The sequence below is a fragment of the Clarias gariepinus genome, chromosome 24 (genome assembly GCF_024256425.1).
Source record: "Clarias gariepinus isolate MV-2021 ecotype Netherlands chromosome 24, CGAR_prim_01v2, whole genome shotgun sequence".
NCBI lineage: Eukaryota > Metazoa > Chordata > Actinopteri > Siluriformes > Clariidae > Clarias > Clarias gariepinus.
In genome coordinates this window covers 3917787-3945779 of record NC_071123.1, presented here as the reverse complement: position 1 = coordinate 3945779, position 27993 = coordinate 3917787, and the positions used below count along the sequence as shown (strand labels likewise).

At 39.6% G+C, this 27993-nt stretch overlaps 1 protein-coding gene across 2 annotated transcripts in view; it reads left to right on the top strand.

The window, feature by feature from the left end:
* dcc (DCC netrin 1 receptor) overlaps window positions 1-27993 on the top strand; it is a 258324-nt gene that overhangs the window by 83023 nt on the left and 147308 nt on the right. For both annotated transcript variants that reach the window (XM_053484759.1, XM_053484758.1), the window contains exon 2: window positions 76-399. In XM_053484759.1, the coding sequence (XP_053340734.1) occupies window positions 76-399 (324 nt within the window). The remainder of the gene's footprint in view (window positions 1-75; window positions 400-27993) is intronic.

Sequence of the window (27993 nt, the reverse complement as noted above, 5' to 3'; positions counted from 1 at the left end):
TGCTAAAAAAAAAAAACATAATTTAAATTTCAATCCAAAACATTCAGACTAACTCCTGGTGTCTTTTCTCTACAGGCTCTCAGACTCCCCGTAGTTTTGTCGAGCTGCGTTTTGTGTTGGAGCCCCAGGATGTGGTAACAATACGAGGTGGTATACTACAGCTGGACTGCCAGGCACGATCTGACCGTGGTCTACCCTCCATCTCATGGAAGAAGGACGGCGTGCTGCTGAGCTCGGTGGTGGACGAGCGGAGGCAGCAGCTGGCCAACGGATCACTTCTGGTGCAGAATGTTGTGCACTCTCGTCATCACCGACCGGATGAAGGAGCCTATCAGTGTTTAGCCACTCTGGAGGGCGTCGGGGCCATCATCAGCCGTACGGCCAGGGTTACTGTTGCTGGTGAGTAAAATGAACTGGGTTAAACTGCTTGGGTGTATTGAGGTTCAAAGGAAGACTGGAGCTTATACCCGAGGTGCCCGTTCCTCACAGGGCACATGCACACACTTAACCTAATATGCACATTTTCGGACTGGAAGAAAAACGTACTAATCACAGAGAGAACATGTACACTCCACACACGAGGTGGGAATCGAACCCTCGATCCTGCAGATGCAAGGCCACAGTCCCACCCACTACACCACCCACTGCCCTGTGCTGTGTCATCTCCTAAAAATTTATTAACTAACATTTTCTCTATAAATACAAGCTATATATATTAAAAAATTCTTAGCTGCAGAGAACTGTAGAACATTCGGTTTCTGTTCAGGCTTGTGTGTGTTAATGTAACGACTTCACACTACAGGAATCCCTGGTTTAAAAACACACAGGGGCACTGAAAAAAATATGAGCTCACACACAACATAAAAGTACTGTTCAAGATGTTGAAAGACTAGAAAAAGTGGTTTGTTTAACCATTTAATGATGAGCACCGCACCAGCAAAGTATTGCACTTATACTTCTCTTTATTATTCCCAGAACAAGGCTAACTAGCGTAATAGAGTTCAGCTTGGCAGGCTAGGCAAGGCTAAATTAAACACTTTATTTTACACTGTCTCTCTTTTTAGGCATTGTTTTATTTCTTCTTCATACGGTGTTCTCACTTGCAGACCCCAGGATCCTACGCACTGCACATTTTCATATTTTCCTGCACTCTACATTACGCTTCATCACTTTAAGAGCCGCTAGAACCTTACTAAAAGCAAACCTGTTATGTTGTGCAGATTGTTTATAAGAACTATGCATTTTAAAATTGTATACTGGTTATTATTAAAAGGGTTATTACAAAAAATAGCGTTTTGTAGGGTTTTCTGCCCAGACAAAGCGATTGACATGCAAGCCTGTAATAATTGAGAATCGCGTCCATGTTTTGAGCTGATACCCCTGGAAGCCTTTCCATCATCGCGCATTATTAATCTCTCGGCTTGAGATTAATAACACAGTGAGCCGCTTCGACCATCCAACAGCGTCCCGTGTTAATCACATGCTGGGAAGGTTGTGATCTCTTCACCTCCCCATGCTGAGTCCAGAGATGGAGCAGACCTTCTGTCTCTCTGGAGAGAAAGCTAGATCTGGACTCCAAACTCCTTCACAGCAGGGTCTGTTCTTCTCGCTGCGAAGCGGAATAAAACAAAAGAGGTCTCCGCTCAGTCTGCAGATGCCGTCTTGGCTCTAGGAAGCGCTATAGACTTGGGTGTGAAATCGAATAGGTTTCGGTCCAGATGTCTAGGACTGACGTGGGATTGTGCATCAAAAACCGTTACGGGTCCATCTGGTAGGAGTGAGTCAGGGAGACACTTTTAATCTGTTTGTCTTGGAAGGAGGTGTGGAGAAGTTACAACATAATAGGTTGACATTTTGGTATGGGGGCTGACTTGGTAGTCAGGGGGCGTTAATGAGAAATAATATTCACCGGTGTCTTTAAAAACAAGCCAAATGCAGCGCAGTGGAGAAGTGGATGAGCAGATTGAGGATTTGGCGCCAGAAATGTTAATCTCTGGCTTCGAATAAAAGGACTTGATTTTGTGCAGTGGTGCATTTCCAGAGCTTCAGGTACCAGATGGCGACTTTTGGTACAGTAATCTGTCTACGGCAAAATAAAGAGAGACAGCAAAGTAGAGGTATATATTACCATACAGGGAAGATACATTTTGGGCGGCACGGTGGCTTAGTGGTCAGCACTTTCTCCTTACACCTGGGATTGATTCCCAACTTTGTGTCTGTATACATGGAGTTTGCGTGTTCTCCTCAAGCTTGGTGGGTTTTATCCTGGTAATATGGTTTCCTACGACAGTCCAAAGAAATGCAAAATAGGCTAATTGGCGTTCCCAAACTGCCTGTAGTGTGTAAATGCGCATGTAAATGTTGACTGAAGAAGCTAAAGGAGGTTGTAAAAATGTTAATAAATACGATGGTCACCATTGGCCTCCATGGTCCCTTGTTGGACTACAGAGGATCAGGGATAGAAAGATTCATTTTAGCATACAAGGTAAATGACAAAGAAGCCAGGAGATGTTCAAAGGATTAAACCAGACATGTTTGACAGTATGTTCATTTCAATTCCATTTTCTTACTAGCTTCGAAACCTTTGATGACTGAAGACAACAGTTGCACCTTTGTATAGTTGTACTTTCAGAAAAACTAAAGACATGTCAATGTGACAGCATTTTCCCAGGCATTTATGGCAAGTGTGTGTGTGTGTGTGTGTGTGTGGCATCGATTCCGATTGTCAGCAAGCCCGTCTGACTGCTTATCCTTTCAAGCCAGTCTGCATCAATTAGATCCAAGAGCTCCTGGTTTGAACCCAACTTCACAGGGATGCGGTAGAGATAAAAATGATCTCAAGTGAGACTAGAGGGACACCCGTCCTATGCCTCGGCTACAAAGCCTCATTATTTGGCCAAAGGGGAGGCACTGAGCTGACGCTTTAGCTAGAAAGCCTCACTTTCATCCGCAGGTGTATTTTCACCGTGAGCCCCAGCAATCAGTCTGTAGCGAAAGAAAGAGAGGGAAAGTAGCGAGTATAATGGGCAAATTTTACAGCTGGAGCACAGTAACCTTCAAAAGAGACCTGCAGGCATTCCTAATGTCAAGACTTGTAGCCTGTTTTGAATTTATGGTTCGTTCACAGCTTATACCTTAAGGCTTTCGGGTCTTTCTTATGCCAAATGAAACCTCTGAAGGTAGACGCATTGCTTCCGCTGTATTATAAGTCAAATCTTTTTATTCATTCCTTCTTTTTTTTTTTTTTTATTATTCATTAAACAAAATTTTTAAACAAAGCCACCAATCCCTCTCACTTATTCTCTATACCGTTCATCCTGTACAGGGTTACAGGAGGCGTGGAGCCTTTCCTAAGGGACTCTACCCAGGGGCACTAGATGGAGTTCATCGGGGGGTGCCAATACATAGCAGGCACACACTCATCGACGATGAACCTAATTATCATGTTTTTGGACTGTGAGAGAAAACTGGAGTACCCAAAGGAAACCCACCAACCACGGGCAGAACATGCAAACTCCATGCTCACGAACCCAACACAGGAATCGAACCACTACAAAAATTTGCTGTCTAGCTACTAATCAGTACATTTTATATCATGATTTTATTTCAAGTCTGGTTTTTTTCTGTAGGCTGCAGTCTGTGGCAGGTAACTCACACTTAGTGCAGACGAGGACAGTAATTCATTATTCCCACGGAGAAGCCTTGTACTGAGGAAGCTTGTGTGTATGATGTCTGTGTATGATGCCAAGGTCGGATGCCTAGACTTTAACACCCATACAGTTTTTCTGTGATTACACTAATAAAGCAGCATGATTCAGTACAGCTTTGAGAAATCCCTCAACAGACAGAATACAAAGGCGGAGGACTTCTTCACATTTGCAGTGTTTAGTCAGGTTTCAGTCTCAGAGTGGTTTTTGAGGTGAGAACACAGCAGAAAGACTTGGATGTGGACCAAAACAGCTGGTCACTTCCAGACCTACTGTACAAGCCCTTCAGGCGATGTTGTTTTTGGCTTGTTTATGAATTCAAAACCAACAGTTTGGATTTTTCAATGATTCAAACTACACTGGCGATCCCTGTGTTAAGAACATCCGACTTACTGACAAGTTGTACTTAAAGGTCACCTATTATACTTTTTTTTATTGTCATTTTAAGAAATTCAGTTGGGTCCCAAAACATGGGGGAAAAAATCCTTGCCTAAAAAAGCTAATTAGATTCCACCTCTTTAGTGACCTCATATAAGGGAAGCCCCTCTCCCAGGTTGTTTCCAAGCTCTGCTGTTCGCTCAGAGGGGCAGTAGCTCATTCACGTATACGCTGAAACACACTGATTTTTGAGGGAGTCCTGAGACCTGCGTGAACTTAAAGCCATAGTAAAATATGGGATCTTTAATAACAGACTGCTGTTAGAAAGTCTCTGGTTGGAAATCTTTAATAAAGAGTGAAAGCAAAGAAAAGGAACATGAGCACGATTGGGGAAAAATGATAAATAATAAAGCAGTTGGGAAGAGGTGAATGTTTCCTGGAGCGTTCATTAGAAATTATACTGTAGATAAAATATATATCATATCCTGGGACAAATATTTGTCTGACTGACTCTAAGTGTGAACCACATGCACCTCTTCTGACTTACCTACAAATTCAACCTAAAGATAGCACTCCACAAAGAAGCAGATCTCGTTTCTAACCCGAGGACTGCCTCTAGTGCAAAAGTGTCCTATATACTGAGTCAGCGGTGACGGCGTCAACTTATAGACTCGTCATCATGATGAAAGTCATCGCTTAAACACAAAGACATTTATTTCCTGGAGCCAAAACAGACAACCAGCACAACTCTCAGTTTTTTTTTTTTTTTTGGAAAAACATGACCTTTAAGGTCATAAACTTGTACCCACCTTGCTCTAGGGGAACCGTGTCAAATTCTGAGCCTCATATATAACCGCTGGAACAGACATAAAACTTTTTCCGGTTTGAGCCAATCTGAAGCGTCCTCATTTGAACAAAGAACATTACAAAACCTCTTTCTGGTGAAGGCAGCAGCGTTTTTGTGCAGCCTCAGTTTTCTCACCTTGGCAGGCGGCGGAGCTCGCTAATCCTCACAGCCTTATGTGAGCTTCTAATTTGTCAGACAGACCAACACGTTTTCTCTTCCTCGTAAATAAAGCGACGGCACAGAGGACAGACAAATCAGATTACAAGCGCATCGCATTTAACACTCTACCACGTTCCTCGCCAGAGTAATCCAGTTACGATCATGAAAAGGTCCCTTGATGTCTGCGCGCTCGAGACAAAATGAGGCTAGCGCTTCTGCTGTCGCTAACTTGTTTAATTATTGCGCTAGGGCTAGGAGGTTATTCAGTGTTTCACCAAGAGATTTTTCAGAAGTTTTACAGGAACAACAATTTAATAATCACGTTATATCAATGACAATTAGTATTAATTAATGAGTATTGAGAGGGCGAGGCCATGCGGGAGTGGCAGGATGAGCCGGTTAATCAAACGCGCTGTGTTCCTGAGCTAAATTAACAAACAGGACGCCGCGCTTCTAAAAAGACATACTTACGTTATGCACTTTCTGAGAATTTCTTCTCTTTTTTTTTTTTCATTTTTCCTTTTTTTACTAGTGAGATCTGCAGAACATGACTCACTCACTCACTGAGATCCTCTGGGTTCTGGGCGAAGGAACTGAAATTTACACCGATATCTGCCAAATGTGGTTAAAATTAAAGCACACATAAAACCAAACAAAATAGTGCAGAATTGCAGTTTAAATAAAAATAAATAAATAAATAAATAAATAAATAAATAACATCCCCACGGAACCTATTAACTGCTTGTTCTCGGATCTTAATGTGACTTGAAATAAGTGCTTAAACATAGCAGGTACACTTGGGCAAAGAAACAGATTTGGTAACTTACAAGTGCCAGAATCATTCTGTAATAAGTATGTCTAATAAAAATAAGTATCTTTTGTTTTTTTTTGCATATTTTTATGTTTAAGTAAGATGTTATTTTTTATACACTTCTTGGAAAAAATCTATGCCCAAGATGGGCAAGGAACTACAGGTATATATGATATCTTGACCTTGATTTGCAACATAAAAATGACAATAAAAAATTTGGTAAAAGTTTAAAGAATCACAAAAGAAAAAAAAATCTTGGGGAAAGTCTTAAACTTAGTAGTTTAATCTTCTATTGGTACTATGCAGGCAAAAGGAAAGGAGATTAAACAATGAAGAGGAGGGTCGGACAGTCCTGAGAAATTTGTTCCGCTTTGAAATATGAGCTCAATTAACCTTCAAGGTTTTAGGGTTAAATCTCAAAAAGTGTTAAATGCATTATGTAAAGTGTGCAATCCTTTGTTCCACACATAAAGTAGTGGCGACTTTAAATGGTGACATATCTTTTTCTTTAGTACTTGAGCTAATTTTTGGCAGGTAGCTGCTCTCCACTCTTTCCGTTACTAGTGATCGTACTGACTTACTTTCACCCATGAAACGAGCCCCTTTTACTACAAGTCAACTACAGAAGTTAGACATCCCAGTAGTTCAACTACAGAAGTTAGACATCCCAGTGCTGTTACGCTCTTTATCACCAATTGGAATCCCTCTCGTCCAATCAGATTACTCAGTCGCTACTATCTAATTTCACATGGGCTTGATTGTTGATTATTTTCCTATGGTTGCACATGTTTTATTTCATGTTATCAGAAAAATGATTTAAAATCATAAACAATAAATACATATTATTTGATTTTGGAAACAACCTTTTGATCAGTTCCTTCAGCCACTGTCCTACTGTAGCAAATAATTGTGTGGAAGAATAAAACGAAGCCTGAAGCATTTAGTAAATATTCACGCAGACCCGAAATGTATCCCGTGTGTCTGACGCTGTTCTGAAAAAGAAAAGAAAGAGCGGAGGTGTTTGAAATGGAAATCCGTTGGCAGCCAAAAAACCACCCGTGTCGCCCTTATGCTTCATCGACACATCTGGCACAGAGCGACTTGGTGGATTGTGATGTATCGAGCGCAGAGATTTCACCGAGTCGGGAAGAGAGAGAAAGAGAAAGCAAATGAGTGAGTGATGGCACACATAGACGAATGAGAGAAAGCAGCTGACAGCGACAGAAACGGCCAGATGGAGAGTGATGAAGGCAGAAAGAGAGAGAGAGAGAGGGGTGAAAGCAGGACGACAGGGAGACAGAGCTGGGGAAGGTGTCGTGATTTAGGCGAGTCCGGATCTGCCTGCAGTGAGTGTCTTCAGTAGGAGGCGTCACAAACGGTGTGACAGGCAACAGGACAATACTGGAGTGCATTAGGAAGCAGCAGATGGTCCAGGATGTTTAATATTGTTCCGAAAAGTCTAGGAGCAGGTGCGTGAAGTGCAAAGCCGTTAAATAAAAGCCATGGAATGGAATGACTAAGAAGACAGGCTGCTCGTTCGACCTGACTGATCGTTAAGAAAAGCTGACTTGATTTTTTTTTTTTTTTCGTGGCCTTGCCTTCTGGAAGTTTCTCACTTATTCATTATCTCCTTAAATAACGGGTTTAAGGCCTTAAATTGAATCAGGTGCCAGATTTCTTCCAAGCAAGAAATTTCCCCTGCTTAATGTCTTTTATAAGGGAACGAACTCTAAACCATTCCAAATCATAACATATATTATGTTATAGATCACTTTCTCGCTATTAAGTTTTTGACACAGACTTGGCTGCCCTGTTTTGTTATGTTTTGTTTTTTCCTTACACTTTCACAAGCACTTTTAAATACGTATTTCGGTGCTTTATGATGGTCATAATTTCTACATTTGTATTCGGTGGCAGCAACAGTGGGCACAAGTTCATCGAAACCTGACAGCCGAAGATTAGAAAAAGCCTAGGCTATGTTTCTCTAATCTTGAACAGGCCAGTTTTGCTGACTCTGTGCCCAGTATGGTCTCAGACTCCAGGTTGAATCACAGACCCCATACAGTATTCTGATTCTGTTGCTCATTTGCATCAAGGTTCGATGTTAGGTCCGTTATGAGATACTCAGCAAAGAGTGCTTATTTGAGTTATCATGGCATTTAAACCAGCTTGAACTGGTCTGAATAGTGGACCTAGAATAGAGTCTTGTAGAACACCAAGCTTTTTTTTTATCTAGTGCCTTTTCTCCTCAAGATGGGCGTGGCTATATGAGCCTTTTAACAAAACTAATCACAGTGTATAGACAAAGTATGTGCAATAAACAAACAAAAACGCGACAGAGAATTGCTTACTCCAAAAAAGGAGAGTAGACTATGAAAACCGAACCTTTAAATGGTAATGGACAGATTAATATATGTTTATTCTTCCTGTAAAAAGTTTAAAACCAGTTTGTCTTTTAAGTTCTGAAACTGTGCCTCTAATAAACAGCAGTATGGTAAAGTGCCACTATGTTATTTGAGCAAACATACTGTATCTGCAGCAGCCCCAGGTTAAGGCGTGTAAAATACCCAGAACTGAGAGCCCAGTATGACAGAGCAACCAGAGTCCTTTCACTTTTATTTAAAGTCCAGCAGTGGGCGCATAAAGACATACTATGGATCGATTAAAGATTGTTTGTATTCCATACAAAATTTCGTCCATATGTTTAATGTAGCTACAGAAAATTGACATTAATATTATTGAAATGCTATGGAAGTCGGTGATGTAGTGATTAGCACCTTCACCTTGCACCTCCAATCGCCAGGCTTGATTCCCGTCTCTGTGTGCATGTTCTCCACGTGCTTGGTGGGTTTCCTCCAGGTACTAGTTTATTCCCACAGTCCAAAGACATGCAGATTAGGCTGATTGGTGTTCCCAAATTGCCCGTAGTGTGTCAGTGAGTATATGTGTGTGTGTGCCCTGCGATGGATTGGCACCCCGTCCAGGGTGTACCCCGCCTCGTCCCCTACAGGATAAAGCAGTATGGAAGATGAGTGAGTGAGTGAGTGAAAAATGCTATGGAAATTTTGAATTGCTTATTTTTATAGATGTCCGATGACTGCATATACTGAGATCTGAATCCTAACATAAACCTTAAATTTGGACCTCGGCTCGAAATAAATATTTTATTGACCGAACCTTAATCATTTTCAATTAAGTACGCCTGATCTACGGTATCACAAGATGCTCTGAAATCAAGCAACCCGAGCAGAAAGACGCACCCTTGATAGGAGACCAGTAAAGGGCATTTGCTACTTTAACCAGCGCTGTTTCAGTGATGTGATGAGGCACAAACCTCGAACAGAAAGATTCTTATTATGCGTTCAGCTTTGTTTCCATGATCGCAATGATTGCCAGCAGTTGCCATGCTGAAGTTAATTATTTTTCAAATAAAAAAATATCCTTAAGTGTTTTATTCCTCTTAGACCAGATCAGTTTTGTCTACTGTAACTAGGCCCTTTTCTTGCGCGTTTTGTTGGTTCATTCTTTTAAAATAAAGTCAGTACAAAGTAATTTTTTTTTCCCCCAAAGAAGCAGCCTCGGCCACCTGTACCCACTCGGATGCCACCATGCTGGAATTTTTCCCCTCCTGCTGCTGCTTTACTTCCATTAGTTCCAGCTTCTGCTTTTGCCAGCTACAGATGGCAGTGCTCTGCTGGTGTGTGTCTGCGTGAGTGTGTGTCTGTATTGAGGTGTGTTGCTGGCTTCTTTCCCAGCACATACACATAAACACACACGCACACACTCCGCAACCAGTGTGTTTCTGATGGCCAACATGGCGGTCTGTCTCACTCTTGCTGGGACTTTAAAGCCATGGGAAAGCAAACAGACACATCAGTGCACACCAGCCATTTCTCTCTGCTAGAGTGCATAAATATTTTAGAGTTGTCAGGTGTGTGTGTGTATGTGTGTAAGAGAGAGAGAGAGTGAAGGGGGAACAGGAGGCTGTCAGGGAGAGAGAGAGAGAGATATGTAGAAACTCTTCCGGTTTTATGAATACTTTTTCTCTCTCACACACACACACACACACACACACCCAAGCAGGGTGCACTATACCAAGAAAAACAGCACTTATTCAGTGTTTTTCTGAATTGTTGTGTAGTCATGGTTTGGACATTTGCATATAAGGGCTGGATGAAACAAAACAAAACTTTCTCTGTCAAACAAACAGCTCCGGGAAGCTTTGGTATAATTGGTGCTTAAATTTTTGGCACATGGTAATCATCAGGTTTTATTTCCAATTTTGATAAATTATGATTTCATCGCAGTTCTGTTTCAGCGTAGTGCTTTGTAAATCCCGCTGCACGCTAAACTAGCTGCTAAATGAAGCCACAGAAATGAAACATTTCCAGCATTTAAAACTCTGACACGTTATGAAATCCGAAATACTCGCGCACAGAGCGGCCCAAGAGCCTCGGGCATTTGTCCTTATGGTAAATGTGATATTTTTGGACGAACAATAGATGCTTGAACAGAAGCACATCACCACTTTTCAGAGACTTTCATCCTGAAAACACTAGTCTGTGAGAACTGGCTCAGAACAATCACTACACTGAAGAAAGAAAGAAAATGTCTCTGTATGCAACATTCCACCAAGAATGAATGCCAGAGTGTTTATTCCCATTTTTACAACCGTGGTAGAACCTTCGGTCACCATTTACAGACTTGGGAACCGCAATTATCCTAATCTGCGTATCTTTGGGCTGTGGGAGGAAACCGGGGTACCCGGAGGAAACCCACCAAGCACGGGGAGAACACGCAAACGGACCCCGAGGTGGGAATCGAACCCGGACCCTGGAGGTGCAAGGCGACAACGCTAACCACTAACCCACCGTGCCACCCAATTTGAGCGTTTTATGCTTGTAAATAAATGTTTGACGAGGAATCAAGACTTTTAGGGCCACTCTGAATAAACCCCATGATATATCTTGATATCTTGCTCGCACAAAACATTAATTTTTATATCGATGGAATCCCATATCCTTCTCTGTTCTGAAAATCTCTTTAAAGATTAATTTCAAGCTGTTACAAAGCACTAAAAACTGGAGACCCCTTAAAAATATAAAACTCCCGCACATATTTTTGTTCTACATTACATAAAAATTTTCAAGTCCCTTGTATAAAATGTAATATTAAGCTGTAAAGTCAACATTTTAGTCGTTTCAATATTTTTCTAGAGATATTCTTTAAAAGTGCCTTGGACATGTTGGGCCTGGAAACAGTTTTGTGCACAGCACAGTGTCGTGCATTAGTAAGAGCACTGCGGGTAGCCTCATCGTAGTATTACATTCTACCCAGATTAAGAGGCATGTCCATCAATCTATCAAGGAACCTCTGACCAATGGAGTTTGCATGTTCTCCATGTGCTTGGTGGGTTTCCTCCCACAGTCCAAAGACATGTAGGTTAGGCTAATTGGCATTCCCAAATTGCCCGTAGTGTGTGAATAAGCGTGTGAGTGTGTGTATGTGTGTGTGCCCTGCGATGAATGTCCCCGGCCTCATGCCCTAAGCCTCCTGGGATAGGCTCCGCGACCCTGAATACAGGATAAAGCCGTATAGATGATAAATCATCAATAATATTAGGCATTGCGTAAAAGTTGACTTCCCTGTTATCCTTGTGTTTGTTTGTGGCACGCAACCCAACTAGGTGTATACTGCCACCTGCTGTATTGGAGAGTGTAGACACGCAGTAGGTGTACTCAAGTAATGACAATAATACCGTAACACCAGTTGTTCCTTTGCGAATCAATTATGCCTAAACGTAAAAAGCAGTCTTGAGCATTATGCATTGTATCAGGGCACCATTCGGGTACAGAAACAATCTGTAGCAAAACATGAAGTAGACAGCTGACTTCATCATCGTCTCCTACGAAATCTGCGTACGCACGCAACACACACCTTGTTATACACTAAACAACGCAGGCATAGTTGGTAGAGTAGGAAGGCAGGCCAGAAGGTCATTCTTGGCATACAGTATGCAAAGTTGTACTCTTCTTCTTTGTGTTATACGTTCCAATTTGGTGCATACTGCCACCTGCTGTTTGGGAGCATGTAAAGAGTAAATGCGGAATTAAGTATACTCAGAAACATAATATAATGCAATGATGCTTTAAGTCAAAAAGCAACACTTTCAGTGACCCACTGCACGCACTCACAACCCCGGAGACTAAATTATTCCTTAACATATTTAAATTAGTTCTAAGGAAAGCACATCCTAACTTCAGTGATCAAATCCAACTTATCTGTAAGCAGTATATTCTATATTCTCTCATCAGTAGCAGGTTTAAACTGGAGTTTGGTAATTTACACACATCAGACAAAACTGAGGGCGCTCTCCCACGCACCATGAGTGTTCTCTCAGTTCTGCCAAGAAAGAAGCTCGTAAATATGGAAGACTCTTCACAAGATTTTAGGATCACTTCTTTGAAAGATCTCGTTCTCTGCTTTGAGTCGCCTCTTCCTTTTTCTTTTTTTTTTTTCCTTTGAATGAAAATTTTATGTTGATGCCAAAATTGTGCAGTCTTGGGGGCTCAGCAGTGGACACTTCTTTTCTTTGTCGCATGTACACAGCCAAATGAACAGTGATATGTTTTACTATGCTTCCTCTTAGGAAAAGTTTATGTTTGCTGTAATTATCCAAAGGCAAAATTAAAATTCTGAACTCACACGTTCAGCACACGGTATATATATTTTAGTTTGTATCATATACTGTACGCATAAAATAAAACAGCTAATATTTATTTTATTCATCAATTTATTGGATGGTCTTTGGCTAAATCTAAATCTAACCCTAGTGGAACATTATTAATCCTTTTAAAATAAACTTTAGCATTACTTTTGATTGTGTAGAATAATAAGACAGTTATAAGAATAAAAACTCACTAGTGCTTGGATACCATTAAGGTAAAAAAGTTTTTCTCATGATTAGACCTGCCTTATGCTTGAATCGCTGGCCTCACAGGAACTCCTTTAATGACCCAAGAATGTGGGAATGGTTTAGAGCGAGGTCACGATTGTGTGTACAGTTCCCACAGACAGATGGGTCTTTTCTGCAAATTGGCAACAATTTATGTGTCGATTTTTAAGGGTCAGGCCCTGAATGTTCACAGGAACGACTGCAATGGGCTCCAAGCCACATCGGCTGGGATCGTTAATCATGGAAGTACAGCCTACTTTAAAATGTTTGAACCGTTTGAATGTTTTACTGCAGCTAAGTTCCTCTTAACTGTACTGTACTTGATGCCTTCTCGGTTAGTGACCTTATTCAACGGAAATTCCATCCCAAGTCTAGATTCGACATGAACACTCCTTGTACGATTGATGTATGTGTCTAACTGTTTTTTGCCATATAAAATACAATATATACGTCACTATTTCTAACCTTGCCCATGGGTTCTTTCTGTAAATTCCGTGCACATGTTTCTTATCATCAGTGTGAGAACCGTGCTTTCTTCCTGATTTCCTCTGTTTGATTTGCTGTGAGTGAGTCCAGATTGCAAAGCTGTATCGAGTTTCCAAGCCGATTTTATGTGCCATATGTATGCCATATGTCATATTAAGTAGCAAGGCGGAAACTGGAGGAGACAAACGGATCACATGGATGTCCTTTGTTGTCATATGACCTTTGTTAACCTTGACTCTTCTTAAAAGGTCAAAAGCTAATTAACGTGCTTTAATTTGAATATATATCAGAAATCAGGAATATCAATATATATATAAAACAGAATTGACTAAGTTATTGCTAAGATATCAAAGCATAAACTATAGTAGCATTATAGCAAAGTACCTGCTAAGGTTAAAAAACAATGATCAATAGTTTTTTTTTAATAAATTCAAAATAATTCTAAAAACCACATGATGTCCAGTTATTGAACAATCCTCAATGGTGCTTTGCGTCAACCTCATCCTGATTTCTTTGTGTCCAACATCTTGGCTCGTCCATTTATCTCGAACTCCCCCTTTCATCCTTGATCACCTCTGCAGCTTCACTGGAGAGATTAGGCATCTTCTCCTCAAGCTGTTAGGGGACTTCATGGGCTTTCAAGACACTGGCTCATGTTTCAGTTGTTCAGTTGCTCACTGGCAGACTGAGATTCACAGCCAATTAGCTGCAAAGATCTGTCTTGGCTAATGGACTTTATGGGCTCGACTTTTCTAGGACGGACATGTGCTGTCGCTGGAACAGAGTGGAAGGGAAAAAGTACAGAGAAGTACCAGAAAGTAAAAAAAAAAATAGAGCATTAAAGTTATTTGAAGTTAGTAATTGGTGTGAGGTGAAGTGTTTCTCTACTCCTTTTTCGTTACAAATGGCAAAGTATCCGGCGTAGTGCATTGTACTGTTTCTTACAGTTTCTTGACAGTTTATCAGTTACCAGTTGTCTTGGTATTAGTAATGATCATCAATGCATTGCAGCTTGTCATAAGTGCAGTATTAATAAAAAAAAAAAATTTAAGTATAATTATGAGCTTGTACCTGAAGAGCAAGCTGAGGGCGACAGTGGCAAGGAAAACTCCCTGAGAAAGAAACCTTAAGAGGAACCAGACTCACCATGGAACAAATTGGTATCAGACAGTACAGCCATACATTTGTCTTTGCTGTATTTAAATGCTATAAAGTTATCAACTCAAAATAACAAGAGAGGTGTTTAAGTAAATACGAAGTCCACTTTAACTTAAGGAGGATCAGGTACAAAACTGTTCACAGGAATTTCAGTCCTATTTCAGAACTACAGTCACATAAAAACTGCCTGCATCTCCATGGTCATCAAGTAGAAGCATCTTCAGTCATCTCCAAGCAGACCACATGAGCAGACCACATCCTCAAAAGTGAGCAAGGGGCCTTCAAAAGTACAACAACAACAAAAAAACCTCCAGACGTGCGGCACCAGGACCAGTCAGACTTATTATTATGAGTTTCTACATTATTCGATCTAAATAACAAGCTTAATATATGAATTGATCAAAACATCTGGCTGTTAAAAATGTGAAAACCTCTGTTGTCCCTTAGTAGGCGGCATGGTGGCTTAGTAGTTAAGACTGATGCCTTGCACCTCCAGGGTCCGGTTCGATTCCGCCTTGGGGTCAATCTGCATGTGGAGTTTTCATGTTTTCCCTGTGGTTGGTAGGTTTCATATGGTTTCCGATTATAGTCCAAAAACATGAAGATTAAGTTAATTGGCATTTCCAAATTGCCCATAGTTTGTGAATGAGCCTGTGAGTGTGTGTATGTGTGTGTGCCCTATAATGGATTGGAACCCCATGCAGGGTGTACCCTGCCTTGTGCCTAGGCCCCCTGTGACTCTGTACAAAATAAAAGATGAGTGAGCGAGCGTTTTTCCTTTGTAATGTATTTCGCGCCGTGGTCATGTTTTGCCCAGTATTCCAGTTACAGCAGGCAAATTATATGTACATAAAGACAAATCCCTAGGTAGCAATAACCTCAAGGCTTCTAAATTGTATTTACCTTACAGATAGAACACTAGACAGTAAGTTGTGGACCAGACCGATGTGCTCTCAACCTCCCCAGACAAGGATGGACCGCTGTGCTCTTAACCTCCTCAGACAAGAGTCTAATTGCTCTTCATTTACGTGGCTAATTATATCCTCATAGTACAATACACTACTGCTCAAAAAGTTTGGGATCACTTGCAAATTTCTTTCTTTTTGTTTAGTGATTTATTTTCTACATTCATTCTGTAATTATATAACAACAACTATAACAGTCAGTCGTATTTTTGAGACATGGAGGTCAGCCTTTCTGGAACATTTTTTGCGAGAATGGTATTGTCAAGTGCAATAACCTATCAAGCTCCATGATGAAACTGTCCCTCATGAAGACCTTCCCAGGAAAGCAAGAGCAAAATGTACCTCTGCTGCAGAGGAGACGTTCATTTAGAGTCACCAGCCTCAGAAATCACCAATTAACAAACAGCACCCCAGATTAGAGCCGTTATGAAGCTTTACTGTCAGAGCAGAAATAGCAGATATACATCTCAATATCAACTGTTCGAAGGAGATTATTGCATATTTTCGCTGTCTTCAAAATTGTTTTACAGTGGAGTTAGAAATAAAAATCAGGAACAACCATGGAGTTAGAAAGTGAACCCAAACTTTTCAGTGCTTGACTGTTAGCTAGCAACATTCGAGCACCTTCGGTGGTTGGACTAGACTGGAATACTAAAATATTAGCAGAAAATGGAATATGAACATACTGCTTGTAATTTATTTCATAATCTTATCAGTAAACATGTAGAGAATTGACTAGTTAAAGCAGCACAAATGTTGCTAATAAGTAAGCTAACATGATTAACGGCACGGAGGTGGATTAGCAAGGTAGCAATTTCTGTGCTGCCTCGATTTATTTAGGCAGCAGAGTATCGTTCTCTAAGATATAGATGAGATAATAATCACTTTTCTTTCCTAACAACAAGGAAAGTGGGCTATATCAAGCCAACACAGCGTCAATAAACAGTATCTAGCTAGCTAATGATAAGGTGGTTAGCAAGCCAGCTCCAGTTCGCTTAATCAGATAAAACATTTTGTGTAGTGCTATGACTGATTAAATAAAGACAAGAGACAGTACAATTATTGCTAGTTAGTTAACATTATGATTAGCAAGCATGTCATTTACCAAGCTAATTAAAACGAGGGATTTTTAAAGTAAGTATCTGATTAGAAGTATCTCTTTCAGAAGACAGCTTTAGATTTTTACACAGGCAGTAACTAGCGTGTGCTTTTGTCCGTCCTTGTTTTCCGAGTGACATTTTATGAGAGATTTGAGCTTCGGTGTTGATGATGAGTAGCAATTATAATGGAGGGACAAAAAAAGCCTGGTTAGCTGCATTGTTTTTAAGTCAAGTGCTCTCTTCAGTCACCGTGGTTCTGCTTGTCATCAATTTAAAGCACTTACGTGGCAAAGGACATGTGAAGTGATATGATGGGGAAAGACGAGATGAGAAAAATACAGCAATGAAGTAATGCAGCAGAAGGAAACTGTTCTCAGATATGTACCCAGTCATCTTTCCTACATATTTTTTATATATGCGACAGATATGTTGTTTCTACCTTATCCTAATGACTATTGAATTACTATTTTATTTTTTTGTTTCCCTGTTTCCTGCGCGCTATCACAGCGTACACTGATTAGCCATAATATTAAAACCATTACCATTTAAAACACAGACATTGTGCCGTCTCTGGCCCCTCGCGGCATGGCTCCATGGGACGACTGAGGTGTGCTGTGGTACTGTATCTTAATCGGGACGTTATTAGGGGATCGTTTGGGCATAGATCAGGCAGCATGTGATGATGGACAAGGTGTTCTGGTTCCTTTCTTTTCTGGACATCCTCTTTTTTTTTTGCTCAATTGGTTAAGGCTGTGGTAGTTACTGATCGGAAGCTCGGGGGTTCCAGCATTGCCAAGTTTCCACTGTTGAACCCTTGAGCAAGGCCCTTAACCCTATCTGCTCCAGGGGCGCTGTAACCAGGCTGACCCTGTGCTCTGACCGCAGCTTCCTAACTGTGATATGCAGAAAAATTATTTCATTGTGCTGTAAGGTACATGTGACAAGTAATTGAATTATCATTGGCTTTTCTTGGGGATCCCACCAGACGGGTTGGCCTTTGGTCCCCACAGGCATGGGTGAGCCTTGGGTGTCCATGATCCAGTCCCCAGTTTGCTGGTCTATAGTCATCAAAATAGGTAGAGTGTGCCTGGCGGTGGTGTGAATGTTATGGCAGATCTGTGTATATTCCTTTTAAAACACGTTAAATTAAGTTTTAAAAGCTGAAACACATCCTGTCGGGGCTGCTTCTGTAGCTTTAAATCCAACTGTGCTAATTTTTCTAGCCAATCAGAATGTTCATACCATATTCACAATCTAATCAAATATTTTTTTTAGGATATTGCCACTTTTTATTTCTGCCAAATAAAATAAGGGGAAAATATACATACACTAGGAGTATAATTTCACTATGACATCCTTAATATAAAAAATCTACTGAGAGTTGAAAAAGGCTAAGTTAGTGCTTAGCAGGTACCCGCTGCTTGCTAGCCTAGTATTATTTACTGTCGCTCTTAAAAACGGCGTCCAGAGAACAACACTCACATTTGGGGAATATCTGATTGGCTTTTTAAACCAATGCCAGGATAAAAATGGAAAAGGACAGTAGTTTGTTTTTTTTTCTCCTGCAGACTCATCTGAATGGCTTAACATAACCACAAAAGTGAATTTCGCATAACACGTCCTCTTAAGGCTATTTTAATGTATGAAAGGTATTATATCCTGTAAATCGATATTCATGGAAAAAAATACACGTATGATTCACTGCGACTGCGCTGAACATAAATGCTGATTTTGATGAATTACATTTTTATTCTTGATTTTTCATTAAATGCTAATGATATTTGTGCCATTAGCATGCGTAAATCTCTTTATGGCTCCAATTAGAGGAAGAAAGTCTCCGTATTAGCCTCGGCGAGCAGAGCGCTAGACGTACTTAAAGGCTTAATGAGTGGTTTTAGGATGATAAAATGGCGATGGATTCTCGAATATCGTTTCAAGTAAACACGATTAGAATTCAGATGGTTGACCATTTGAAGGGAGGAAAGGCCGACAAGGCGAGTTAAAAAGCGCTGATCGCTTTGTTTTCATTTTTATCGCGTGTAAACACTCCAATCAAAAGCCCTCTTCATTTGACTTGCAATGAGCTATGATAGCGGGTCTGAGCAAACGCAGGACCAGAAATAGGGCGCTTTGGCAATCAGCGAGCGCATACCATTGAGCCAGTGTAAACAACGCGGCAATAAATGGCTAAATCATCTCTCGGGTTGCAGCTTTATGTATTTAAGCCGTCAGTTTGAGTAAAACTGTTGGCACTGTGCTCCTACCTCATCCTTTGTCTCCTTTAGTCACTAAGAATTGATTTCTCAATAATTTTCTTAAGCTTTTGTTTATATTTGTATCTGAGTGCCGCTGTTGATGCTGCCAAAAAACCCTCCCTTGTCTAGCTGTGATGTTGGAGAAAGTGAAAAAAAGCAAAGATTTGTATTTTATTTGTAATACAGAAAAAGCATTTCCCAACATAGTGCGAAATCCTGATTTAGGAAACGTCTGAATCAATAATATACACAAACTCACTAAGAACGTTAATCCGATATATTGCGTCCAATGATGCAATGTAAAAAATGGTGGGTTGAAATAAACACGTACTGTATTCATCAATAACACCTGGTGTACTTTTGTCCGACTTGCTTTTTATATTCGTCTAAAGTATATCAGTCTCAGTAGCAGCCTGAAATAAAATTGCAGCTCCCGTCCTGCCTCTCAGTGGGGTTGTAAAGGTCCTGTATATTAAAAATTCTCTTCAACAAGTTAACACAGGTCTCAGAGCTCCCCCAAAGTGTGTGAGTGTGTGTGTGTGTGTGTGTGTGAATGCTCCAGCTGAAAAAAAACCTCTTAGATAGTTTTTTTATATCTCAAACTCCTTTTTTTTCACTCCCTCTCCAAACATGCCATTTCGGTGTCTATGGAAATGAGCTACCGCTGAACCACGTCCCTCCAGACAACAGCAAAGCTAAACTACGGGCCAGGAAGAAGTATATTCTTATATATCTTTTTTATTTTATTTTATATATAATAAATTAAATGAAATAAGAACGAAAAGCAGGAAATCTGAATCTCTGACTGTAAAGGGAATGACTGAAATGACTGTAAAGGGAATTTTGCATTATAGGTCTCTATTATCCTGTACAGGGTCACAGCGGCCTGAAGCCTATCCCAGGAGACTTTGGGTACAAGGCGGGGTGCCAGTCCATTGCAGGGCACACTCTGGGCACACCAATTAGCCTAATCTGCATGTCTCTGGAGTACCCGAAAAAGAACATCAGGCACGGGGAGAACATGCTCCAACGACTCCACGTACACAGACCCGAGGCAGGAATCGAACCCTTGACCCTGGAGGTGTTAGGCCACAGTGCTAGCCACTACAATGCTGCCTAATTATCTATTTTGTAATAAAGATTTTTTTCTTCATTAAAACGATTTCTAAGGGATGCAGGTGGTTTTTTCATTGTAAAGTAGCATAAGAATTATTTCACATGACCATTATCCTGGACGTTTCCTGCATTCTGTCGAATCTCAAATGACTCACAATTTGAACACAGTATAGTGCAGTGGCTGTGAAAACTCATGTTGAAAAGTGCTGGATATTGAATAAAAGAAATAAAAAAAGGGTGAGAAATATAAAAATAACAATGAAATAAAATAACAAATAAAACAGCCAGACAAACAAAACAAGAAATTGTGTCAGACGTGTCAGACTATCTTACTGTCTGTGGAGCGACACAGGGAACAGGAAAGTAAAAAGAAAGTTTCCAGACACTATATAGTGAAATGAAAACAAGCGTGACGAACCGGGCCGTGTGTAACCGAATTATTCAGGTCGGTAATAAGATAAACAAGCTAGCGTGCGTTCTGTACCACAGTGTACGTAAACCCTTCTCCCTACTCTACTCCTTGTTGAGGGAATGTTGGATAGTTAAAGTACCTTCCCTTAACCGAATGGATGACCCTGTGACATGACCTACGCAGACATTACTTCCTGCGTCTCTTACCCTGGTAACGTAAGCACATGGGACATCTCTTGCCGCTATATCTTTCCAACTACTTCACTTCTACTGACACTCAGAGGCAACTCCTACTTTACTGGTACTAATAGGTCACAGGCAACGCCTACCTAAATGATACTGACAGACTAAGGCCACGCCCATATCTCTTGTATTGACACATAGAGGCCACGCCTACTAAACTTGAACTGACACATTGAGGCCATGCCTACTCCACTTGTACATCCACACTTAATAGCCACGCCCACATCACTGAAGTAGCACCGGCCACAGTACACAAAGGCCACGCCTACACACCCACTAAAAGCCACATAGGCCACACCTACTTCACTGGTACTAATAGGTCATAGGCAACGCCTGCTTAAATGATACTGACATACTAAGGCCACGCCCACATCTCTTGTACTGACACAGAGGCCACGTCTACTAAACTTGTACATCCACACACAATAGCCACGCCCACGTCACTGAAGTAGGCCACGCCCACATTTCCACTAATAGCCACATAGGCCACACCTACTTCTTTCCTATTAGCAGTTACGACACTGTATTAGAGAAAGTGCGTTATAAATAATGAGATCAACAGTGTAATTCATGTCAAATCTCACTTCAAGCTCAAACAAAACCTTCCCACAGTTCTTGTCTTCCCGTCTCATCATCGCTCCGAGTCCTGCTGAGACACGAGGCTAAATGACGTGCTTCTGCTTTTACTGAAGCGATTTCTGTCTAAAGGAACGTTCACAGATCCAACACTCCGGCGTGTTCATTTGATATCAAGAAACGATGACGCACAACACATACGGTACTAGCGCATTCTCTCTGATCTCCAAGACGCTGCTAGCTCATCACTAGCGTTTCAGAATTATTTATTCCATCTTAACTGCTTCACCTTGCAGCTCATATTAGTAAATGTCGGCATGGAGGAGTTCCATCAGTGGTGTAATCCAGGCTCGGGGCTTTTCTCTTTGTCCGTCTCTCTCTTTGTGTTGCTAAACGAGGAGAAAGCTTGAATTTACGAGGGCTAGCTAATGACCATGGAGAGTGATGGAGTAAAAAAAAAGAGAGAGAGAGAGAGAGAGAGAGATGAAGAAAAGGTTGAAGTGAGATTTATCTATCCAGCCCCGAGCGACTCTGTGTCTGCGCTAATGCCCTTCATTCTCGCTTTTATACCGACCCGGCTAAAGCGCTGACTCAGCCCCGTGGAAAAAAGAGAGATGCTAGCTCCAGTGCTACGGTCACAGACTAGCTGGCTGTAATGCATGCGATAATAACCTGCTTACAGTTTTTTATTTTCATTCATATTTCTCTCTGTCTTTTACTTTGTTTTTTTTATCCCTGACCTCCAGTGCCCTACTTCCCGTCTATCTTTCACGCTTGTTCTCTTTCGTTTGTGTTCGTTTGCATGCAGAGACGCACTAAATCAGAGCATCGTAATGAAGTCGTGTAAGCGCAGAGCCGAATTTTGCTCGCTCTTCCTCCCACACGCTGCAGTGAAGCTTTCCATTACAGCAGGTGAAATATTAAGACGAATGCATTCGATTTTGTAGGAGTAGGTGTAGAGGGCCGTGTGTCGAGGAGAGGAGAGGTGAGGAGACGACTGCTAGGCTCAGACACAGTGGATTTCCGCTCCGTCTACGTTAGCGGGAAAACTCCAGAGGGAGGCAAACAGCAGGACTTTGTTCAGCGTGGGTATGAGAGAATATTCAGCGTTCATACAGCTGGAGATATTTCAACTTTGTGAAGGTTTAAGAATAATAGACGCTTATTAATAACCTCCAGACGTTCGGAATGTAGCCTAGTGTGCTTCGCAGTACGTAGGGGGGAAAAATCTCTTTATGAACACATTGACATCAAAATTGCAGTTTTGAGAAAATCATTTGAGAAGCAGAAAGTATTGCATGCTGTAACAAAAACTTGTGCATGGTTTCTTTTACTCACCAAGGTGTCAGTGAACACAAACGCCAAATTTTTGCCACAGTTGTTATGCAAAACGCTATAACTCCATCCTCCGATTGCAAGATCTTTCCACACATATACATGTATGTCATGCATCTTGCACACAAAACATCGTGGCATTGTCTCTGTGCTTAATTCTTTAATGAATATTACTTTTCATAAGTGCATGATGTTTCCTAAATGCAGAAAAAGTAGTGCTAGGGATAGCTGAAACATTATAATATTCAAAATCTTTGATAACATAAAATATATTGAAAAAAAATAATATATCACAATTTATTCCAGTTTCAGTAAATGTATTTGTAAATAATACAATATATTGTAATTGATATTCATACTTTTAATACATACACATTTTAATGGATAAATCAGCCTGCAGTTGTCTTTGTGGTCATTTAAATATGTAATTTAGTATCAAGAATCGTTTTGTTTGTGTTAAAAATGACAAAAAATATTTAATTTAGAAAATAATTGCAAAGTTTGTTTAAGAAAACATAAAAAAATACAGAAACTACAGTAATGCAATATATAATTTCAATTGAGCATCAACCAACCGCATACAACTATATATACTATATAAACATCTACAGTATATATACCCGTATAGTCCCTTAAAATTAGAATCATAGCACAACAACAAATGCAACAAAAGCAGGGCAACTGATTGCTGAAACCTTCCAAAAGAAAAAAAATATTTTTAACGTAAACGTATTGTTATATACAATGCGGACAAAATTTGGCAGAAATGAATAAAAGTATGCAAAATAGCTTTAATCTCATTTTGCTGTCAAACTGTTTATATAAACTGTATAATATTCTAAATCTCTAAATACTTAAAACTACTTAAACAATTTATTCTGATTTTAATAAATGTATTAGTAATATAATACAATACATTTTAAGTGTTATTTATATATTTAATACATATAAATTGTAAAGATATTTAAATGCATTTAAATATTAGGTTTATTGTGTATAAGGTATATTGTTTCTGAATAAAATCATTTAAAGGTAACTGCTTGATTAAAAAAAAAAAGTGTAATATAAATATAATATTAATAATAAAAAATATTTAAAAAAGATAGATTTCTGTTTAACAGTGTATAAAATAATCCACAATTTTACTGTCAGGTGAAAACTACAAATAACAGATTTTTTTTTTGCATATGAAACTATTTTAATTTTTTTTTTAACTGTGCAAAAAAGTTTTTATTTACATTGTTTGTATTATATATGCTTTTCATTAAATCATACAACCTATTTATTTATACTATTATATATAATAATGTGTTTATGGAAAATATGAATTAATTAAATGAGATCTTGTGATACATATTAGAAGGTGCAGTGCGACTAAATAAAATAAAATCAGTTTTTGAATGGAGGATGGATGAAATGAGTTCTACATTTAAATATCTTAATAGAAGCTGCATTTAAACACAGCTCAGGAAGGTATAACTCATGCTGAGGACTCCCGCCACACTCTACCTGTCCGAGTATTAATAATAAGTAGAGCCAGCAGTATTGATTTGGTCATATTATGTGCTTAGACACAAAAAAAAGTGCAAATCTTTTTGAATACGTTCATGACATATCATTAGTAATAAAATGTGTAAAACTCGTCTTCTTTCACCGATGTACTCTACAGGTTCGGATGTTGCTGGTTAAATCATCACTCTAAATGTTTCCTCTGTCTGAAGGCGTGGTCACGATCAGTGAGACGAGGCTGCGCGTTCTGTCCCGCGCTGATTACAATCATTTCTTTAGGAATAATAATTGTTAATGACGTGCGTCCGGCTCGTGTTATTTTCTCATCAGCAGAACAAATCTCTCTCCGTCTCTCCGTGGTCGTCAGCGTGAATTTGCTAAGAGGCCGCAGTAATAGCAGAGTGGCTGGAGTGTTTTGATGATCAGTTATTATGATGATGAATGATCTCTTGATGATTACAGTCGTGTCATTTGTTAGATGAGAACATTTCAGCTCTCGCCTGGTGCTCTGCTCTCGTCCTTGCTTTGAGGTTTGAGGGGTTTACGAGTACAAGAGATGCATCCCGGGCAAAATACCTGTTCCCCGGTCACGTGCTTACCTGCATTATACTGTATATACAGTAAGTAAGTAAAGGAGAGATTTAATTAAATAAATTAATGGAAGATTTTTAAAAGAGATAAGGGCTGAAACAGTAAATGAACAATAGAAAAAAGATCGAAAGGGAAAGAATTAATGCAAATATTAAATGATGAGTAAATGAAACCTGGATAATATAAATATATATAAATACATGTTTCCGTTACACAGCATGCTACGGCGTATTTAATTGGTTAAAATCGATTGCCATTCCTCATAATCAATTATTTGAAACACACACGGCCAAAACCATGGTATTGGTGCTAAAAAGTGTCTCTCCCAGTTGAAAAGTGAATTTTCAGATCATATTTCAGAAAGGATCATATAACACCTTTTTCATAATACTTAATGCTTTTTATCTCCTAATTCATTTTTATCTCCTAATTTACTAAATACAATTTAATGCCCTTTTATGGTATGTACAGTAGTGTGCATGATTTTTTTTTTTTATTCAAATGATCTTAAATGTCATTCAAATGAAACTTAGATCTAGATTTTAGAAACGATGTGGTCGGCCGGCGTCACGTGGTTCGGAGGAAACACGTGATAGTCTTCGGCCCTCCAGACTGAGTGGTAGTAGTAGCCTTAATGTGGAGCCCCCTAGTGATGGGAGGAATTGGATACCACTAAAATTTGGGGAAAAATCCTATAAAAAAAAAGACAAAACCTCAAAAAGTTGATTATTTCAAAATGTTAAATTATTAAGATATTGCGACATGGTTACGGACACTACAGATTTTTTGCTTTTTACCAAAAACTAATTTAAGGAAGAAAAAAAAATCTTCTAGAAGCTTACACCAATTTAATATCAATAATAAATATTTTACATTATAATGATCATTGTTTGAAGTGAGAAATAGCCGTTTTCGGGGTACATACAGTACTATATAAACTATCTCTCCAAAACGGCTGAAGTTAGCAACTTGGAATTTTTTCAGGAAGCAAGATCAGTCACGTCCATGTTGCATAAACTTCAAAAGTGTCTTCTGTGGCACACACATTTTCTGTATATTTGCATTTATATATATATATATATATATATATATATATATATATATATATATATATATGCATTTGTTTGCATAACGTCGTTTAAAATCATTAAACAAAAGTAAGACAAAATGAATAAATAAACGAAAGAAACTGTTTTTTAAAAATTTAGTTGTTTTTATATATTTATTACTATTATTATTATTATCCTTTTTAGGGCCTCTGTAAATGGCACTCTGGGACAGGACGCTATTAAAAAAAACTGTGATACAGAAACTCCATCTTCTCATTGATTATTTTCCTATAACTGCACAACCCCAAGTGTTTTATTCCTATACGCCTAGTATATAAGGACAAGCAGAAGTGTGTGAACCAGAGATCTTTAGCTCCAGTCTGGAGGGCATGTTTCCAGTGCAGATTTAAATCAGGCAACACCTAAACACTCTTACTGAACCTGGTAATTAAGAGATTGGTTGAACCAGCTGTGTTCGAGCAGAAGAACCACCAGACTGTGTTGGTCACTGGCTCAGCGGGACTGGAGTCGAGGAACCCTGGTCTAAACTGACTGACGGCGTTCGTTTTCCCGGCCAGACCGAGTCACTTTGTCAGCGCTTTGTTCCTGAAATCTCTATAAAAGTGTTTTTTCTGTCATATTCCATAGAGTTGAGTTTATTAGTTACATTGATCTTGTAACTGACAGCTTGATCCCGCTGTGTGTGAAAACTAACGAGCATGCGCATGTATATACAGTATGAACAAGTGTGTGTTTGTGTGTGCTTGAGTGTGTCTCTTAAACACATACTTATTATTCATGACAGTGTGTTTGTTTCCACTCCGGGCCTCAGATTAAACACGGGATTGGCCAATCAATCAAAAACCCTGTAAAGCGTTCGCGGCCTGATGGCGCTAAGCAGACGCGGAGCAAACAGCGGCATCTGTTTCTCATCGGAAACGAGAAAAGAGCGACGGAAATATCAAACAGATGACAAGTGAAAACGCTATCAATAAGCGATGATGGTGACTTTCTGACTGGATTTCTGCTTTTTGAAATGTTTAGGATTTTCGAACCGTCGCTGAACCCAAGAATTTCAGGCTTTTTAATCTTAGATGTATTTCCTACAACAGCAACGTTGAATTCTGAAATCAGATTGGTCAGAAAATGTGCGATGATTTCCTAACATGAATATTTCCTAACGATAATATTAACACGCTCGTTCTGATAGGTTACAGTTTCTGTAGGAACAGCTCCATGCACAGGGACGGCAAGAGGTAGTGGTGATGCTTAGCAAAAAAAAACAGAAAACGTCTCCTCACATTTCTCACTGTCAGTTCTTAAAAAAACTTTATTAAGTACTTATTGAAACCTTACGTCGGATAAATACAGTAAAACGCTGTAGTGGTTTGACACGGCGTCGTATTGCTTGTTTTTAAATAAAAAAGCTGATGAGAAACTCTTATTATGGCATCATGGGAAGTTTTGAGGTTTTATACCCGATACTGGACAGCAGTTCTGCCCGTTACACTACAGATTCATGTTTATTTGCCAGTTCCAATACATTATCATTTCTATAGTAACAATTCATACAGAGGGACTTCTACGGTCCAGACAATCTATAACTAATAATACATAGATGTTTTGTTAGTTTTTTGTTTTTTTTTGTTCAAATAAAAGGGATTAGAAATTCTAATCCCTAAAGGCTATGAATCAAAACAACATCAATTAGAAATGAATAAATCCTTTTTTTAAAGGAATCTGAATACTTGTTAAGCACTGGAATGCTTTTAGACTTTTGAGAAATTATGCACTACTTGTCAATTTAAAAACATCTAATATAAAAAAATGCCAAAACAGAGCAAGCGGAAACACAAATACTGTATGCGAGAAAGAGAATACATGTGTGCAAAAGGGAAATTCTTATTTGCGTGAGGACAATAAATATATGCAAGAAAAGAAAACACACTGTATGCAAGAGGCCAGTACAGGTATGTGAGAGAACAAAACAGGTATGCGAGAGGACTGTACGGGTATGCGAGAGGACAACATACAGTATGTATGTGAGAGAAAAATATGGGTATGCGAGAGGACAGTACAGAAATGTGGGAGGACAGTTTGGGTATGCGAGAGGATAGTATGGGTATGCAAAAGGACTATACAGGTATGAGAGAAGACGATACATGTGTGTGACTGGTCAATAGGGGAATGCAAGAGGACAATACATGTATGTGAAAGGTCAATACGGGTGTGCGAGAGGACAATACATGTATGTGAGAGAACAATATGGGTATGCGAGAGGACAGTACGGAAATGTGAGGGGACAGTACGGAAATGTGAGGGGACAGTTTGGGTATGCGAGA